The sequence below is a fragment of the Doryrhamphus excisus genome, chromosome 16, assembly GCF_030265055.1.
Source record: "Doryrhamphus excisus isolate RoL2022-K1 chromosome 16, RoL_Dexc_1.0, whole genome shotgun sequence".
Lineage (NCBI taxonomy): Eukaryota > Metazoa > Chordata > Actinopteri > Syngnathiformes > Syngnathidae > Doryrhamphus > Doryrhamphus excisus.
In genome coordinates, this window is record NC_080481.1 from 1,275,196 (window position 1) to 1,292,645 (window position 17,450).

Sequence of the window (17,450 nt, forward strand, 5' to 3'; positions counted from 1 at the left end):
AATTAGTCAAACTCAGCACATAGAGCAAATAGCTTGCATCCGGGCATGCCCATATAAGGAAGTCCGACTCTCTGAATCGAGCATTCAAAGGCTATCCAAAACTTCTTTTAATGCGCAAATCTCATTATCTGAAACTTAGGCATCGTTTAACATGAGAATCCAACATTCTAACTACATTTATAGGTCAGAAACGTGGAAAAAGCATAATAGGTCCCCTTTAAAGTCGCTCACCGTGTTGCCAAGCTGGCTGCATTTGAATGATCTCCGTCAAGATGTGGAAAAGACTGGTAATATTGTCTATACAAAGCCAAATACTGTATAAACACAATTCCCAGGCCTCTATCCATTTGTTCTGCTCCAATTTGTTCTGTATGTAGGTCATCAGCAGAGGTCCAAGGTTGCAGTACAATGCTAACCATGCATGGCATCAGATCGGTTTGCAGTGCAATCACCGGTTCTGTATAGCTTGAATCCGGTCATCTATTAATTCTATTGTATATCTGTGTCACATACTGGTTTTATTTATTAACCGGATGCACTGAGAAGAGTCGATGTGGTTGTACATGTTATGTAGTTTAAATACAACATAATGCAAGTGGCTTCTCATCACACTTTTCTGTTTTTTTTCCTAGTTTTTTTTCAAGTTCTGTGGTCTTGTTATAATATTTACAGCTGGTTGCACATCAGTTTAGGGACTGAAATAGTGCCTCCCTGACGTCAACAAATTATAAACACACAGTTTGCCTCTCTTATGACACCCAGTGGTACAGTTTGTATTTGAAGTCTGAGGTATACAGGTACTTCATCGATTACAGATGTTGTTAAGCACTACTAACAATGCAATGTCATGCATATTTCTTCTTTTGGTATTGTTGAGTTGTATTTTTTTAATTGACATCCATGAGCCGGTACGTTCACTTTAAAAGAATCTAGTGGCCCAGATCCCCCCTCTGTGATGATTATTGATCAGTGAGTTTATCCAGAGCCAGTATCATCTGATGGGACTGACTGGACACCACAATCGCAATGTTTTTTTTTTTTTAACATTTAAATGTATTAATATTGGAATAATTTAAAGTTTACGAGACGGACTTTTAGGAACACATTTTAAAGATAACCCAAAGACTCGGAGCCATCAAATCAACTGAATAGTGAGTAGCCTACTTTTTATATAATAACACATTAAACCAGTATTGCATCTTTTATTGCAAACTTTTTGATCATTTATTGCTTCCTGTATTTTTTTTTCTGTTTCAGACATTGTATGAACGATCAGGACAGTAAGTTAGTCTACCCCTTTTTAACTCCTCTTGTAATAACTGACGTGTATAATCACTGTGTTTACGCAGGCAAGTTATGGCAGCAGAATTAGACGTTGTGAATCTGTTTATAATTGCTGGGGGAACGCTGGCTATTCCTATTTTGGCATTTCTTGCTTCCTTCCTTCTGTGGCCGTCGATGCTGATTAAAGTCTACTACTGGTAAGTTTGGTAAATGCTCATTTTTGGTAAATGTAGTATGTGAGTCCTCTCAACAAAACCCACGCAATGACTTTGCCTTCTGAATATTCATGATGAGATGCAAATTGAAGGAATTGCTGACATTGACTGCTCCTGTGCAGGTACTGGAGGAGGACTTTGGGTCTCCAGGTTCACTATACGGACTGTGGTGGCTATCGCTTCTGTTACTCCAGCAGAGGAAAGCCCGGGTTGAGACCTTCGATTCTAATGCTGCACGGCTTCTCTGCTCACAAAGATACTTGGCTCACAGTTGTCAAGGTTAGCACAAGTGCATCCGTGAATACATCATAGCGTTTTGGAGGTAGCAATCGCTTCAGGATTATGTAGAAAATACTTACAGTAAATTAGGAATGCCCTGGACTGGTCTGCAGCATACTGGAGGACAGGGCCATCAAACTTAGTTGTTTTGGGGCCAGAGGTACTGGGCTTCTCTTGTCACTATTGTAAAAATAACCCTCATAACAATCATCATAAAGTAGAAATACTAAAGAAAAATCTAATTTTGAAAGTTGTATTATTATGAAAATGAATGAAATTATGTTGCAGAAAAAGTTATAATGATGTGAGTGTGAATGGTTGTTTGTCTATATGTGCCCTGTGATTGACAAGGTCAAAATTAGGGAATAAATCATAATTATGAGAAGAACATTTTGAAAAGTAGGAATAGTTGAAAAATAAACAGCAGAAATGCAAAACACAGCAAAATCAAGTACAAATATTAGGACAAAAAAGTATTTTTTTTACAAAAATAAACTTGTAATATGTGAAAAATAATGTCATTTTAGTAGGATAAGGTTGAAATATTGAAGAAAAAATATATATTTTTTAAGTCAGAATATTATGAGAAATATTTTCATTAATTTTCTACCCAGCTGTCTTTGGGCGAGAGGCGGGGTACACACTGGACTGGTGGCCAGCCAATCACAGGGCACATATAGACAAACAACCATTCACACTCACATTCATACCTATGGACAATTCGTGGTGGCCAATTAATCTAGCATGTTTTTGGAATGTTGAGGGGAAACCCACTAGAACATGCAAGCTACACACAGAGATGCCCGAGCAGGGAATCAAACCCAGGTCTCCTAGCTGTTTGGCCTGCATGCTAATTGTGCCGCCTCTAACATCCAATATATTAATTCTAAACTTAATAAAGAGTTTCAAACGAAGTGGAGAATAAAGACAAAAACAAAGAAGTAAAAGTTTTACCACTTCCACACGGAATGTGACAAGAACAACTTTTCACTCTGTGGACATGCAGTGAGATGGTAATGTAATGAAATGTCATGTCTCATCAATGTTTTGTGTCATTACTGACCCCTAGTGGCCAATACACGACAGAAAACTTGCATTTCTATATTTTTTTGTCAACCACAAAACAGCAATCATTTATTAAAAAGTAATTTTTGAACGCTTAGAGTGAGAGAACAATATTCAAACTGGGATGCAACATCTTGGGGCCTCCCTTACTCCCTAAAAATGTTATTTTCTACAGCATATTTTGTGGACATCTGGAAATAATACAGTTTTTCTTTATTTTTACAAGCTTTCACCTCTTTCTTTGACAGCTCCGACCATATACTTTGTTTCTTTTATGATGTAGCGTTGCCACATTCTGAACCTGCAAGTAAAATCCAGTTTGTCTTGCAAGTATGCATTCATCTTCCTGAGCTGCGTTCTGTGTCTGTGTTCAGTATCTACCCAAACATCTGCACATTGTATGTGTGGACATGCCAGGCCATGAGGGCACGACACGCACCAACACAGAGGATTATTCCATTCTCGGACAAGTCCGAAGGATTCATCAGGTACATGATGAAGCTATACACACGTGGTGATCATTTGCACTCCAACTTTGATACTTTCCTCTTTTTAGTTTGTGGAAAACCTTCGCTTAAATCGCAAACCTTTCCATGTGATTGGGACCTCCATGGGTGGAAATGTAGCCGGGGTGTATGCCGCCATCTATTCCTCTGAAATATGTAGCATGACTCTCATATGCCCAGACGGTTAGTGCTTGTGTGTGTGTGTGTGTGTGCATGTGTGTATTTTCTATAAACTAAACATGTACAATACATATTTTTGTTTGATGAAACACCCATGATGGCAATTTTATCCTGAAGGTATCAAACACCCATCCGAGACCAAATTCGACAACCATCTGCAAGACCTAGAACGCAGTAATTTCACACTGAACATCCCACTGATCCCAACTACACCCGAGGAGATGGAGGACATGTTTAAACTGTGTTCACATGTTCGCTTCAAAATCCCTCAGCAGGTCAGGTTCAATATAAAAGGTAAATATTAAAAAGGTATAATATTACCTTATTACTAATATTACTCTATTCATGTTGTTTAGATTCTTCAAGGACTAGTGGATGTCCGACAGCCCCACAATTCGTTTTATGAGGAAGGTAGGTTTCAAGCCCATTACAGCCCGTGAATGACATCATCACATTTGTGAAAATGTTTATTTTTTTTTTACATTTTTCAAATATTTCTACATTCTTCTTAAATAGTCGGTGTACATTTTCTTTCCGTAATATTATGACCCATAATATTTTGACTTAGTTTTATTTAATATCATAATATTTTACCCAGCCTTTATTTTGTTTTGTTTTGAGTGGTTAGCATGCAGGCCTCACAGCTAAGAGACCCGAGTTAAATTCCACCCTCGGCCATCTCTGTGTGGAGTTTGCATGTTCTCCCCGTGCATGCGTGGGTTTTCTCCGGGTACTCCGGTTTCCTCCCACATTCCAAAAACATGCTAGGTTAATTGGCCACTCCAAATTGTCCATAGGTATGAATGTGAGTGTGAATGGTTGTTTGTCTATATGTGCCCTGTGATTGGCTGGCCACCAGTCCAGGGTGTACCCCGCCTCTTGCCCGAAGACAGCTGGGAAGAAAATTAATGAAAATATTTCTCATAATATTCTATATTTTTCTTCAATATTTCAACCCTATTCTACTAAAATTACACACATCACATAAAATTCCAAGTTTATTTTTGTAAAAATTTTACTTTTTTGTCCTAATATTTGTACTTAATTCTGCTGTGTTTTGCATTTCTGCTGTTTATTTTTCAACTATTCCTACTTTTCAAAATGTTCTTCTCATAATTATGATTTATTCCCTAATTTTGACCTTGTCATAACGTTGTAACTTTCATTCATTCATTCATTTTGTACCGCTTATCCTAACAAGGGTTGCGGGAGTGCTGGAGCCTATCCCAGCTGTCTTCAGGCGAGAGGCGGGGTACACCCAGGACTGGTGGCCAGCCAATCACAGGGCACATATAGACAAACAACCATTCACACTCACCTAATTAGAATTTTTTCTGCAACATAATTTTATTCATTTTCACATTAATTCAACTTTTTAAAATATCATTTTTCTTTAATATTTCAACTTTATGATGATTATTATGAGGGTTATTTTTACAATAGTGACAAGAGAAGCCCAGCAGCTCTGGCCCCAAAACAACTGAGTTTGATAGCCCTGTCCTCCAGTATGTTAGTCATGCATAGAACACAGACAGTAATTGTATTTTATTTTTAACAGTGTTCATGGAGATTGTGGATGAGAAATCCAGATATGCCTTACAGGAACACTTGCATCTCATCACTGCACCTTTACAGGTTATATGGGGCAAACAGGACCAGGTAAAATCCAGTCATTTGAAAGCCAACATGAATTTGTGTGTACTTTATGCTCACGAGTACAAGACAAAGCATAATATTAACCAACTTGTTTCAATTCTGGGTGGTGGATGTGTCTGGAGCCGCAGTCATTGCAGACATCTTGCCTGCATGCAGAGTGGACCTGCTGGAGAACTGCGGCCACTCTGTGGTGATGGAGAGGCCTTGTCGCACAGCCAAACTCATCCTGGAGTTCATTATATTGCAGCAAGATGCAAGAGGTGGCATGAAGAAATCATCCTGAAATAACATTTGCCATGTGCGATATTTATCTCGAGGATTGAATTACTAATTTTTGCAATATTTGCACATCAGCAAGATACATTTTTATCTAAGATTACAAGAGGGTTAAGTAATGGTGTGCTTTTATTTTGAAATCTCACTGCAATAGTTCCTGGTTGAAAATGCTGAACTACAAAAAAACCGACGTGATAGCAATGATAACATCGTCCTGATTGTGTCAATTCACCCCCCCTCACCAAACTGTGGTTTTATTTTGAAATGGACCCCGGTAGTGTGAACGGGTACCACAAATCACAGTGTCGGGGATTGCTCCAGTGCGGTGAACATCCCTGATTGTGTGCTATCTGCACCGCTGCATTCCAGCGTCACACTACTTCAATGAGACAAAAAGACACACGAACCCAAAAGACAGACGGTGAGGTTTTATTTTACGCCTTCTCTTCTAAAACGAAGACCTTGCAGAGGTAAAACCTTAATCGTAACATCAGCTGCATTGCCAGTAGCTCGCTAGCCTTATTGCAGCTAGCATTTTTTTTAGCTAGTTAGCATGAACAGTTCTTGTTCCATTCAAAAACTGCTGATATTGTTTGTATGGAAGAATGCACATTTTTGTTCTCATATTGGTTTTACTTTAACGACGCGGACACAGAAAAGCAAAAGGTGGACGCTGCTCCCTAAAATGTAAACGAAACAAACGTTAGCTTGCATCGTGTGAGTAAGTAGGTATTGACGGATCGAATATCTATCGATAGAAAAGGTAGTATTAGTCTTCGATCAATCGAGATAAGATCTATATTTTTTTCAAATTCGGTGTTTTATTTTCTCAAATATGTTTTTGTTGTTCGTACTTTGTTTATGCATTGTTTATAATGTCATATGTATCAATTGTTATATTTGACAAAGGGAATAGTTCTTTCGTTAGGTAACAGCATACAAATTTCAATAGTAGTTTTTACTTTTGTATGTAATAAAAGGCCACAAGGGAATCATTTTATTTTGTTGATATTTTTACGTTGTTTTACACGATTGAATATATATATATTAGGTTGTTCAGATATTTTGGAATGGTGTAAAATATTTGTCTGGTGTTTTATTGTAGTTATACGCATGATCAACTCATGATTAAAGGCCAAATTACGAAAATCATTCCATGATCTTGAAACATTTTCAAGTAAAAGTGTCTGTTTCAGTAATCCCATATACTCTCCCTGTGGAGTGATATCACCCACCCTGAGAGAGGAGTTTTAGTGGTGGTTCTCATTCCTGTACGCTGTGTTCAGGTGCAACTAACAGGTAATTAAACAAAACAAGAATAAATACTTTAAATTTAAATACTTTAAATAAATACTTTAAATTTAACAAACCTTAAAATAAGTGAATTTGATCAAGAGCTGGCTTCTTCTCATTGCCAGTTTTCATTGATAGTGCAGGTGAGTGGTTCCCAAAGTGGGGTACGCATACCCCCAGGGGTATATGGATTGCCATGGGGGTACGTAAATAAAATGAAAAAAACGATTAGCGCTTAACACTCAAAATTACAAGTGCGCCTGAATGCACATTGTGGCCTTTCTCATCCCAGAAACTGTTGTTTCTGAAGCCTTGCAAGCATTGACTTGACAGATGACAAATGTTTTGTATTGCTTTGATAGGGAAGCTTTTGTCATTAAAGTATGACAGTTCATAAAAAAAAGTTCATTAAACTTAAAAAAACACTAATTTCCAACAGATTGCTTTTAGTGGTTAAGATGTAATTTCATGCCTCACCAACCATACTGTCCAGCATGTGATACTTGCCACCATAAACACAGACAATATCATTTGCATGTGCATTGTAATTATTGTCTGTATCATTCATATGTGTTCTGTATCATCGTAGTGTATTGTGCAGCTTAGGGAATTGTATCCTATTTAGGGAAGTGTACAGCAGCCACTTGGTAACTTAGCGCAATTCGATTAGAAAATAATTTCACCCTCAAAAGGCCTAAGGACAAATAATGATACAACAATATCACATTATTGTGAAGCATATAGAGTTCTTGCTAACTTAATTACAGGTTGTTTTTTTCGCAGGAGAATTGAGCCCAACGACATCTGTTGCTCTGTGTTTTGGTTCTGGCCAAGTGTGTATTTCTCTACAAATGGATAATGGAGACTGGGGCCATAGGGTAAGAGATGCCTGTAAGACAATGCAACTATAATGTTAAATGTGGAAAAAATATGACTTATCTTTGTATAAAGTTAATTTAGATCATTTAACTAAAGGAACATGATGTGTTTGTTGTTTATATATGTACTTGCCTTGTGTGTGTGTGCAAATCTGAATGCATTAAAAAGGCCATTCCTCCCTTGCCTTTTCCTTAGATGACTACTCCCGTTACCTTAAACGTAGGAGGTCACCTGTACACAACCAGCTTGTCCACACTGCAGCGTTATCCAGACTCCATGCTGGGTGCCATGTTCCGGGGAGATTTCCCAACCACCCGTGACACCCAAGGAAATTATTTTATTGATCGTGATGGGACACTTTTCAGATACATTCTGAACTTTCTGCGGACGTCGGAGCTAACCCTCCCGCTCGACTTCACGGAGACGGACCTCCTGAGGAAAGAGGCAGACTTCTACCAGATTGAACCGTTGATCCATTGCCTCAGTGACCCCAAGCCGTTGTACCCTCCAGATATCTTTGAGCAGGTCGTGGAGCTTTCCAGCACCCGCAAACTGTCCAAATATTCCAACCCGGTAGCTGTCATCATCACACAGCTAACTATAACAACAAAGGTCCATGCCCTCTTAGAAGGTATTTCCAACAACTTCACCAAGTGGAACAAACACATGATGGACACCAGAGATTGCCAGGTGTCCTTCACCTTCGGACCGTGTGACTATCATCAGGAGGTGTCATTGCGTGTTCACCTCATGGACTACATCATGAAACAAGGCTTCACCATCCGTAACACGCGGGTGCATCACATGAGTGAGCGAGCAAATGAGAACACGGTAGAACATCACTGGACTTTCTGTAGACCAGCTCACATAGTTGAAGACTGACTTATTGTGGAGGACACAATAAGTGTGTCCTCATCTGATTGTCCACGCTGTTACATATATTGTGATTCAAAAGGCCAAATGAATTGCATAAAGGGAATATTTGTTCTTGTTCTATCCTCATAAAGCACAGCTTCAGAAATAATGGGCCATTTTAAAGTCTTTAGTGCCAATACTATACCGTTTTTGCTCCAAAAGAAATTAGCAATATTTGCGGCAATAGTTTTTCTGCAATAATTAAATTGTGATTTTGAAACCGCAGCCTATATATATACTGTATATGGTATTCTCAATTTAACCTTTTATGAGAATGGAAGCCCGTTTTGAAGATTGTGGCGTCAGTTTGGTTAAATGTGCAAAAGAAGACTCTAAATCGTATACCGTGGGGCCTCACCAACCTTTGTGGATTTGATGGCTCTTCTTGTCGCATCACCACTTGACAACATTCTGTCCAATTATAATCAAGTCCATTCCTGGTGAGCCCATGTCACGGAGAAGCCTCCTTATAGTCTTCCAAGTTCTTTTTCTGGTTTCTACCAATGTAGTTGTTGCATGTGTTTAATGTACAGTATGTGTATTATCTGCGTCTTGGCTGGTGTATATCAAGTTTTCACTTTATATGGTTACATATTGTAGATTTATGTCTTACTGTTTCACCTAGGTAGTCAATAAACCTATGTTTTTGTCCGTCTTTGTTCTTGAAATATTTTAGTATATTTTCTCTATGACCCATTATTATCAATGAACCACATCGAGCCATCCATCCAACAATCATTGACAATAACGTTCATATGAGCCACATCTACTGTCATCAAATTCCATTATAGCGTTAATGTAAAAGTAATGTTAGCTAGTTGTAGCTAGGGGCAGGGTGGCAAAGGCAGGCAAAAGGTGATGATAGAACATTTTGATCGCTTTCAAGGCGTTTTTATTTTTTATCGCTAGTTAAACTGTTGCAATTATCACCGAGATCGCTAATCCAGTTATATTTTATTTTATAATTTAACCACTATTTTTGACATTCAATTTTTTTCCTCATTAGACCGGAAACCGGAAAGTTACGTACCCGGATATTACGTATGTCATGGGTTCGCTCGTTTTCTACACAATGTCACTTTGACTATCAAGTGCAACCTACCACATCCAGTAAGCTTCCCAATTCCTTCCACGCATGATTTAAAACGAGCGCATCCCTCACTGTGTCGCTTTCACAACATTTCGGAAGGACATTTATACCTCCACGCTACAACAAATAACCATAAGTATTCCACATTTGGAACAATATTCTACGTGTCTCCGAAATGTTTCAAAGAAGTAAAAACCTACGATATTTGCTGAGCCTTGTGCCTGGCAAACGTCGTTTTGGGCCGTACAGGTTTCTTCCTGTCTTTTTTTGCATTGGAGGCGTCATGGAGTGGATTATGATTAACATGAGGATAGGAAAAGAAACATTTTGTAAGTAGCTTGACAAAACGACAGTTGTATTTTTATTATTTTAATGCTCAGTTTTGGTGCTTTCACTATACAATTTGAATAACGACCATAATTTTTGTCAACTGGAAATACTACTACTACTAAATACTATTTAGAGCTTGTATTTATTTTTTAATATACTTAGTAGTAAATGTTTATTTTCTAAAACGCATTTCATTCCATCCGTATAATCATATTGCACTCATATTTATCTGTCATAATATATCTCATTTGTTCTCTTGTCTTACCAGATGATGTCTACAGAAGAAAGCGATCAGAGAGGGAGTACCAGCAGAAAGTATCAGAAGGTTTCATAGTTCTAAATGGGCCCACAGACAAGTAAATGAGTGGTTCCTACCTTGGACTTGTTACCCGATCACAACCGCACTTCACAATCACTTCAATAATCACCAAACTGTATGTTCAGATATAAAGTACGGTGGTCTTCGTATCCAATATGGAGACTGTGCAGACAGATGAAGCTGTAAGGATGTTTCCAGAGTATGATGGGGTTCCCATCCAGTCTCACCTCATGCATGTTGCTGCAAATGTAGTAGCTGGGGTTTTCTCAGCTGAAGGTTCCATCTTATTGTTCTGATCCTGTTGTTCTGTATGAGATACAGAAAACGAGTTACAATGCCACATCTTAAATGTAGTGTTTGTGTTGGGTTGTAGCGAACCGAAGCTCCATACTCTATCTCCGCAATGAGATTCCCGCAATTATTTTCAGTGTGGCTGGAAAATATGGGGTGAAACTTTGGAAGAACAAAACACGTCACACAAAGGACTGATTAAAAAAAAAAAAAAACATTTACTTACTCATGCCTGTAAAGTCGTCCTTGTTTATTTGTGTAGCATGCATAGAGATAGGCTGTTTATTTCGGCAATGTTGGGACAGCTGACACCTCCTCACAGTAAACAAAGCCACTCAGACAAACACACAGTAAATATGTTGGTATGCCTGTTGATGGAAAAAACACATAATTGCAATAACAGTGGATAAACAGCTGCATCGATATTGCTGCTTAATGTGCTAAGACCTAAAATGCATGTGTTGAGCAATAGAAGAACACAAACTTCAACTCAATATATGCTGTATGTGTGGTTAGTGCTGATATTTATATATTTTTATATCAACTTCATCATGCTTATATACAGTACATACATTTAATTTGTTAATATTCATAGAATCAACACTCAAGGTGAGACCATTCCTCACACAGGGGTGGCAATAAGTTGATGCCTGAAATGACTAGATTACATTACTTCAATTATTAATTAGAATGTTTTGACGGCCAAAACCACATAAGGCACAAAACAGTGTACGTCAAATGGCACTCGTGATTTAACTTTTTTTGCCTCCTTGGTTGGCCACCCCCTGGCCACCCCCGAGCTCCGCCACTGCACTCAACCCTTCATTCAGAGGATCTGAATACTTTCCGTCATTAAACTGACTGGACTCCAATGAAGGAGTAGAAGCATCTCAAGGAGGATCAGAAATGAACGACACCTGAGTTAAATAGTTGTATGAAAAAGTTTGGGCACCCCTGATCATTTGCGTAGTGTGTCCCATTATGCCATTGAATTCTGCAAACTCGCCGCCGACAGCGACTGGAACGCATCAACCCTTGTAGATGTTTTTTTTTTCCTGGCACTCTCAACTGAGATCAAGACCCACCTCATCCCTTTGTAGAACCCTAAGAGCTTGGATGACATCGTTTCTCTGGTAGGGTGGCTAGAGAAGCGGCAAATGACCTTTTGTCTTTTGTTATACAAATTCTTGAACATTGTTGGCAAGAATCTGCCGATACTGACCGGAATCCATGCCACATTCAACTTGAACAAGATGTCCAGTACCTGCACTGGCCACACAGCCCCACAGCATGATGGAACCACCACCAAATGTTACTGTGGGTAGCAAGTGTTTGTCTTGGAATGCTGTGTTCTTTATCCGCCGTGCATACCGCATACCTTGTTATGTCCAAATAACTCCATTTTACTTTTACCAGTCCACAGCACCTTATTCCAAAATGAAGCTAGCTTGTCCAAATGTGCTTTAGCATACCTCAAGGGACTCGGTTTGTGGCGTGTGGCCGGAAAAGGCTTCTTCCGCATGACTTTCCCGTACAGCATCCCCTTGTGCAAAGTGCACTGAATACTTGAACGATGCACCATCTGCACCAAGATCATGTTGTAGGTCTTTGGAGCTGGTCTGTGGGTTGAGTTTGACTCTTCTCACCATCCTTCATCTCCGCTTATCTGTGGTGTTTTCACTCCAGGCCTTAACTAGAACTGTGCCTGTGGTCTTCCATTTTCTCATTGTGTTCCTCAGAGTGGAACCTGACAGCTGAAATCTCCGAGCTAGCTTTTGTATCCTTCCTCTAAACCATGATGTTGAACAATATTTGCCCTCGGGTCATTTGACAGTTGTTTTGAGGCTACCATGTTGCTACTCTTCAGAGAAGATGCAACTTGGAATTGGGTTTTCTGGAAATCCTTTGAAATTAATTTCACTTCTTTTATCTATCCCTGTGTTGGTCTGCTATATGATATATTTAAGTGAAATGGCTGATCCAAGCAACTGGTCATTTATAAAGGAAAATCTTGAATCGTGACCAGGGGTGCCCAAACTTTCTCATACCACTGTAGTGTTAAATTCATATTTCAGACGTTTTTCCTATATGATTCTTTTGTATCCTTCCCCTAAACCATGATGTTGAACAATATATTCTTTCGGGTCATTTGACAGTTGTTATGAGGCTACCATGCTGCTAGTCTTCAGAGACGATGGAGAACAACTTGCAACTGAATACCCTTAAATACCCTTTCTCGTGATTGGCTTCACCTGTGTTTACAGGTCAAGGGTCAATGAGTGTTCCAATAATTAGTGCTAAAGGTATTCAAATCAATAAAACAACAAGGGTGCCCAAATTTATGCATCTGCCTATTTTTATTTAAGTAATTATTGCACACTTTCTTTCTTCACACTATGTGAAGGACATTTCACTTCTGAAATATCAATGTTTGTCTGCTATATGATATATTTAACTGAAACCAATGATTTATAAAGGAATATCTTCAGGGGTGGCCGAACTTTTTCATTGTAAAATGGTTTTGTCTGTCAAGATGGAGTGCTGAGTGAGTACACTATGTATATATATATGTATATGTATATATGAAAGTAATGCAGCTCACATCATAAAAGGTTAAGAGCGACCTTGATAAAATTGCGACTGGCACATCAGCTGCAGCGTTGCAATATGCTAAAAGCAGAGGGTACTTTGCATACTAAATGTTCAAATATTATCCATCAGTCCTATAAGCCTTGGTGTAACTGTAAAATCTCCCGTTGCCACCGGCGTGCGGGTTTCCTTTATCGTTTATTCGTCTCGTAGAGTGCATCGTGCGTCTTACATAAGGCTGATGTGATTGTGCGGTGAGAAAAGAGGAAATAGAAGTCGCCGTGTAACGGAAGTGGTATTGCCCTGAGATATACGCTCAACGAGACGGTGGACAGAGGCTTTCACGTCTAGAGAGAGGGTTGAAATAATCAGGATTAAAAGTCGCCGATATTGTAAGTGTTGTCAGCGTGGACTCGTGTTTATTGTAGCGTAATAACGGTTTTACACGCGGATGCTAATTTACGAGGCGCGTTTCATGGCGCTGGACTGAATCCTTTTTGAGGATCCATCGTATGACGGGAACGGGCTAGCTAGGGCTTTTGAAAGGCTAACTGGCATTAGCAGCTATGTAGCCCGTCGTCGTGATGCCATGACACTTTGTTCTGACAGGCTCGCCAGCCAGGACGGGCCGTGCTAAAGCTGATCAAAAAACGGTATCGACTTTCAAGGAAATTCATATGTCGTTGTGATGTTTGGTAATATTAAATATGGAACGACATAAATGCGTTGCTATGACCTTAACCGAGTTTTAAAAATTGAGGGATGATCCTATTTCTGGCCTAGCTAACGGAACGTTCCGGTTATAGGTACATCAAGCAACGGTAGCCACCTCACTGCATTGCAGTCGCTTAAAATTGACATTTTGCGGGCATACAAGACATATCAGCTCCGGTTGTAAGTTGTCGAATGCAGTGCAGTTGTCAAATGTGGCAGGAGCAAACTGGAGAGTGAATGTGTTTGATATCGTTAATACCTGTCAATGAAATGTGTCATTACGCTAGCGCCGTTAGCAGCGGTTGTAGTGGGAAGGATTTTGATGTTCGTTGAAATAGGTGTATTCAAAACGATATTGGAATACCGATTACAACGTATATTTCAAGTCGTTTGCTGCTGATTGTGACGAATCATTTTAGACGAAATGGAGGTAACGGTGAGACGGGATTGGAGAGCGCTGGTTAATTAGCTTGGGGCTAACCTCAGCAAATGCATGGTTGACCCACTTGCCACGGGGCCCAGTTTACGGTGCGCATCCTCAATATTCATGGAAATGCCGTCTTTGTATATAAGTATATGAAGCTAATTTACAAACATTTATTCAGGAATATATATTGCCTTTGATAATTCCTTTCGTGGCCCTCACAAAAGACATCTTTAGACTACTTGCTAGCCATCTCTAACCATGTGATTCTTTACATTGTATTTCCCCCAGTCTTGAAAATGGATAAGAACGACCTGGTACAGAATGCCAAGCTGGCTGAGCAGGCCGAGCGCTATGATGACATGGCCACAGCCATGAAGAGTGTGACGGAGCAAGGTACCGAGCTGTCAAATGAGGAGCGCAACCTTCTCTCCGTTGCCTACAAGAATGTGGTCGGGGCACGCCGCTCATCCTGGCGTGTCATCTCCAGCATTGAGCAGAAGATTGAAGGCAATGACAAAAAGAAGCAGATGGCACGTGAATATCGGGAGAAGATCGAATCTGAGCTGCAGGAAATCTGCCACGATGTGCTTGTAAGGCTGCCGAACTTTGGTGCGTTTGTGTTTCTGTCCGTGCGTTTCCTCAGTGGTGAGCTCAACTGGTTGCTTTCAGGGGCTACTGGACCAGTACCTCATTGCCAATGCATCGAGTTCTGAAGGCAAGGTGTTTTATCTGAAAATGAAAGGCGACTACTACAGATACCTGTCTGAGGTTGCATCCGGAGACACTAAGAAGGGTAAGTGAGGATGACCTTTAAATATAAGTAGTGATGACCTGTACTATGAATCTTGATATTGTATGCTTCCAGATACAGTGGAGAATTCCCAGCAGGCGTACCAACAAGCCTTTGACATTAGCAAGGGGGACATGCAGCCTACACACCCCATTAGGCTTGGCCTGGCCCTCAACTTCTCTGTCTTCTACTATGAAATCCAAAACAACCCGGAAAAGGCTTGCAGTCTGGCAAAGACGGTGTGAATCAAACTTCTTATATGCACTTTTGGTATCCGTAACACTCTTAATGAGATCCAATGCAAAAGTTTTAATTACGAAAACACCTTTGACAAAGATCGTAATGCACAGTTTTGATCAACAGTGGGGAAGAACTGTACTGCATCATACTGAGATAAGAGCTTGAGCATGATATTCAAAAATTAGTTTAGTGCAGTTTTACACCACTGCAAGCTACAAACACAATAAGAATCATTAAATGATACGTCTGTTTTGAAGCTGAAGCCGGTTAAGTGTGTGTAACAAAACGTTCCCAAATGATTGCGATCGCCGCTTTGAGCTCACAGTAAGAATTGCGTTGTTTTTTCAGGCATTTGATGAAGCCATCGCCGAGCTTGACACCTTGAACGAGGATTCATACAAAGACAGCACCCTGATCATGCAACTACTAAGGGACAACTTGACTGTGAGTCATGTCGTCACGTTTTGTTTTGAAGGTTGGACGGGCAAATCATTAACTGTTTTTCTCGCGTATTTGCAGCTGTGGACATCAGAAAACCAGGGCGACGAGGGGGAGACCGGAGAAGGGGAAAACTGATGGAATTGCACTGTTAATCCACCTACACTCTTATCTTAAAACACAGACAGCTTATATACATCCCCCCTCCACTCCATCAGCCCCTCCCTCTTCTGTATGACAAGCAGCCTGAATTGCTCCTGACCAACTAGTTTACCCCTCTCAGTTTTCTGTGAGGTGACAGGGTCATTTTCAGTTGTTAGTACGTTCGGTCACTTTGTAGAAACTTGTGTTGATTAGTGAGTCCATGTTTCTGTTTATGTTAGCTTTGTGTGTATGTTGGCTCGTTTGTGTGGAGTGAGCAAGCGTGAGTGTAAAAGATATTTTGTGTGTTTGCGTGCATGCGAGTGTGTGTGTTTGTGTGTGTGCGTGCTCGAGCACATGCCTGAGAGTGTGATCTGGGGGGGGAGGGGGAGGTATTGTGAATTTAAATCATCATTCTAAATTCCTTTGTCCCAGCTAGTTTGTGGCGCATTTTAACCCCCACTCCCTTTTTTTTTTGTTACTTTTATTATTGTGATTCCTCATGGTATTTACAGGTTTTATTGTATGGTTTTATTGTTTGGTAATTAAACTGGCAAACACTGTGATGGTAGGTGTTACATTTGCTTCACAACCCAAAAGCAGTTTGCGTTCAGAAACGAATACAATCTTGAATTCAACTTACTGCAATTCTGCTGTGGGCTCATACAGAAAGGAGGCAGGCTGTATTGTGACACTGACATCTTGAGTGTAATGCGCCTCCATCATATTCACAAACATAAAGGGACCCCCTAAATTACCAAGGATGCCAGAAGGCCGATGCTTATTTCCTTTTACAAACAAAGTGGTGCAGATTGGCTTTGTAGTTTGCAACAAGGATTATCATGTGTATGTTAAAAAAACAAAAGTAATCTTTGATGTTGTTCAAAAATGTTTGATCGCATTTGATCAAACGTGCTTACAACATCTTCTAAAAGTTGCTGATTTCTCAAGAAAATTGGATTTTTATACAAAAGTGCTGATAAATCATATGAAGGTGCCATTTCATATTTTGAAACAGCTCAGTGTCACAATACCATATATCACCACTACATTCCACATATTGTAGTTAAAGACACCATTCCACGTTACAGATGACAGCCTGTTTATTCTGACAAAGCTCAGAGGAATTGAAATAATGTTTTGTTCATTAAAAAGTTTCATTATGCTTGACGAAAATGCAGTTAGTGAATGTGGAACGAAGCCTGTCTGTATATCTGGTATCTACTTGCTTTGTTTTTACTGACAAGTCTATGGCTAAAATTTGCTTCTGTAACAGTCTATTACCCAGTGCACACACGTGGTTGTGAAAATTTAGTATAGTTCTGAAAAGCAACGATGACTTGGAGAAACAATGGTCGGTGTAACTCTAGCTTTGTGTTTATGTATCTTAAAACCATACTAGTTTCACTATACATGTAATAAATAGGAACGTGTCAAAGACCATTCAGTGAAATAAAAGTTTCGTTTAAGAACGTTGTTGTCATTTTATAGAGTGGGCAACGCCGCCTCAAGTTAGTTTTGCACAAAATGTCC

The 17,450-nt window shown here is 39.7% G+C and overlaps 4 protein-coding genes across 9 annotated transcripts; all 4 read left to right on the forward strand.

Annotated features, from left to right (window-relative positions):
* Window positions 1–1,007: 1,007 nt before the first annotated feature.
* On the forward strand, window positions 1,008–5,480 carry abhd6b (abhydrolase domain containing 6, acylglycerol lipase b). Of its 2 annotated transcripts, XM_058051196.1 has the most exons (9): window positions 1,008–1,151; window positions 1,258–1,481; window positions 1,622–1,778; window positions 3,218–3,331; window positions 3,400–3,532; window positions 3,647–3,804; window positions 3,886–3,940; window positions 5,088–5,187; window positions 5,288–5,468. In XM_058051196.1, exons 2-9 carry the CDS (start codon window positions 1,357–1,359, stop codon window positions 5,466–5,468), a joined length of 1,023 nt encoding a protein of 340 aa, XP_057907179.1. In that variant the 5' UTR covers window positions 1,008–1,151; window positions 1,258–1,356. The 2 variants fall into 2 exon arrangements, with proteins under 2 accessions (XP_057907179.1, XP_057907178.1); XM_058051195.1 differs by having other exon boundaries at window positions 5,088–5,480.
* Window positions 5,481–5,688: 208 nt separating this feature from the next.
* Window positions 5,689–9,211, forward strand: kctd6b (potassium channel tetramerization domain containing 6b). Of its 3 annotated transcripts, none has more exons than XM_058051197.1 (3): window positions 5,689–5,882; window positions 7,538–7,632; window positions 7,829–9,210. In XM_058051197.1, the coding sequence occupies exons 1-3, from the start codon at window positions 5,846–5,848 to the stop codon at window positions 8,513–8,515; spliced, it is 819 nt and encodes a 272-aa protein (XP_057907180.1). In that variant the 5' UTR covers window positions 5,689–5,845; the 3' UTR covers window positions 8,516–9,210. The 3 variants fall into 3 exon arrangements, with proteins under 3 accessions (XP_057907180.1, XP_057907182.1, XP_057907181.1); XM_058051199.1 differs by having other exon boundaries at window positions 5,744–5,882; window positions 7,522–7,632; window positions 7,829–9,211; XM_058051198.1 differs by having other exon boundaries at window positions 5,789–5,931; window positions 7,829–9,211.
* A 464-nt stretch (window positions 9,212–9,675) lies between these two features.
* Window positions 9,676–10,338, forward strand: LOC131104367 (ubiquinol-cytochrome-c reductase complex assembly factor 5). The gene is made up of 2 exons (XM_058051461.1): window positions 9,676–9,967; window positions 10,237–10,338. Exons 1-2 carry the CDS (start codon window positions 9,814–9,816, stop codon window positions 10,326–10,328), a joined length of 246 nt encoding a protein of 81 aa, XP_057907444.1. The 5' UTR covers window positions 9,676–9,813; the 3' UTR covers window positions 10,329–10,338.
* Window positions 10,339–13,390: 3,052 nt separating this feature from the next.
* On the forward strand, window positions 13,391–17,389 carry LOC131104366 (14-3-3 protein beta/alpha-1). 3 transcript variants are annotated; one of them, XM_058051457.1, is made up of 6 exons: window positions 13,391–13,559; window positions 14,597–14,898; window positions 14,978–15,101; window positions 15,174–15,337; window positions 15,687–15,782; window positions 15,858–17,389. In XM_058051457.1, the coding sequence occupies exons 2-6, from the start codon at window positions 14,605–14,607 to the stop codon at window positions 15,912–15,914; spliced, it is 735 nt and encodes a 244-aa protein (XP_057907440.1). In that variant the 5' UTR covers window positions 13,391–13,559; window positions 14,597–14,604; the 3' UTR covers window positions 15,915–17,389. The 3 variants fall into 3 exon arrangements, with proteins under 3 accessions (XP_057907440.1, XP_057907441.1, XP_057907443.1); XM_058051458.1 differs by lacking the exon at window positions 13,391–13,559 and adding an exon at window positions 13,665–13,820; XM_058051460.1 differs by lacking the exon at window positions 13,391–13,559 and adding an exon at window positions 14,391–14,409.
* The last annotated feature ends 61 nt before the right edge of the window (window positions 17,390–17,450 follow it).

Excerpts from the sequence above, each read along its gene's own strand:
- abhd6b (XM_058051195.1), top strand. The coding sequence starts at position 1,357 with ATGGCAGCAGAATTAGACGTTGTGAATCTGTTTATAATTGCTGGGGGA. Across the intron at positions 1,482-1,621 it reads CTGATTAAAGTCTACTACTG|GTACTGGAGGAGGACTTTGG; the intron begins GTAAGTTTGGTA and ends GCTCCTGTGCAG. Across the intron at positions 1,779-3,217 it reads CTTGGCTCACAGTTGTCAAG|TATCTACCCAAACATCTGCA; the intron begins GTTAGCACAAGT and ends GTCTGTGTTCAG.
- LOC131104366 (XM_058051457.1), top strand. The coding sequence starts at position 14,605 with ATGGATAAGAACGACCTGGTACAGAATGCCAAGCTGGCTGAGCAGGCC. Across the intron at positions 15,338-15,686 it reads CTTGCAGTCTGGCAAAGACG|GCATTTGATGAAGCCATCGC; the intron begins GTGTGAATCAAA and ends TTGTTTTTTCAG. Across the intron at positions 15,783-15,857 it reads TACTAAGGGACAACTTGACT|CTGTGGACATCAGAAAACCA; the intron begins GTGAGTCATGTC and ends GCGTATTTGCAG.
- LOC131104367 (XM_058051461.1), top strand. The coding sequence starts at position 9,814 with ATGTTTCAAAGAAGTAAAAACCTACGATATTTGCTGAGCCTTGTGCCT. Across the intron at positions 9,968-10,236 it reads GATAGGAAAAGAAACATTTT|ATGATGTCTACAGAAGAAAG; the intron begins GTAAGTAGCTTG and ends TTGTCTTACCAG.
- kctd6b (XM_058051197.1), top strand. The coding sequence starts at position 5,846 with ATGAGACAAAAAGACACACGAACCCAAAAGACAGACG. Across the intron at positions 5,883-7,537 it reads ACGAACCCAAAAGACAGACG|GAGAATTGAGCCCAACGACA; the intron begins GTGAGGTTTTAT and ends TTTTTTTCGCAG. Across the intron at positions 7,633-7,828 it reads ATGGAGACTGGGGCCATAGG|ATGACTACTCCCGTTACCTT; the intron begins GTAAGAGATGCC and ends CCTTTTCCTTAG.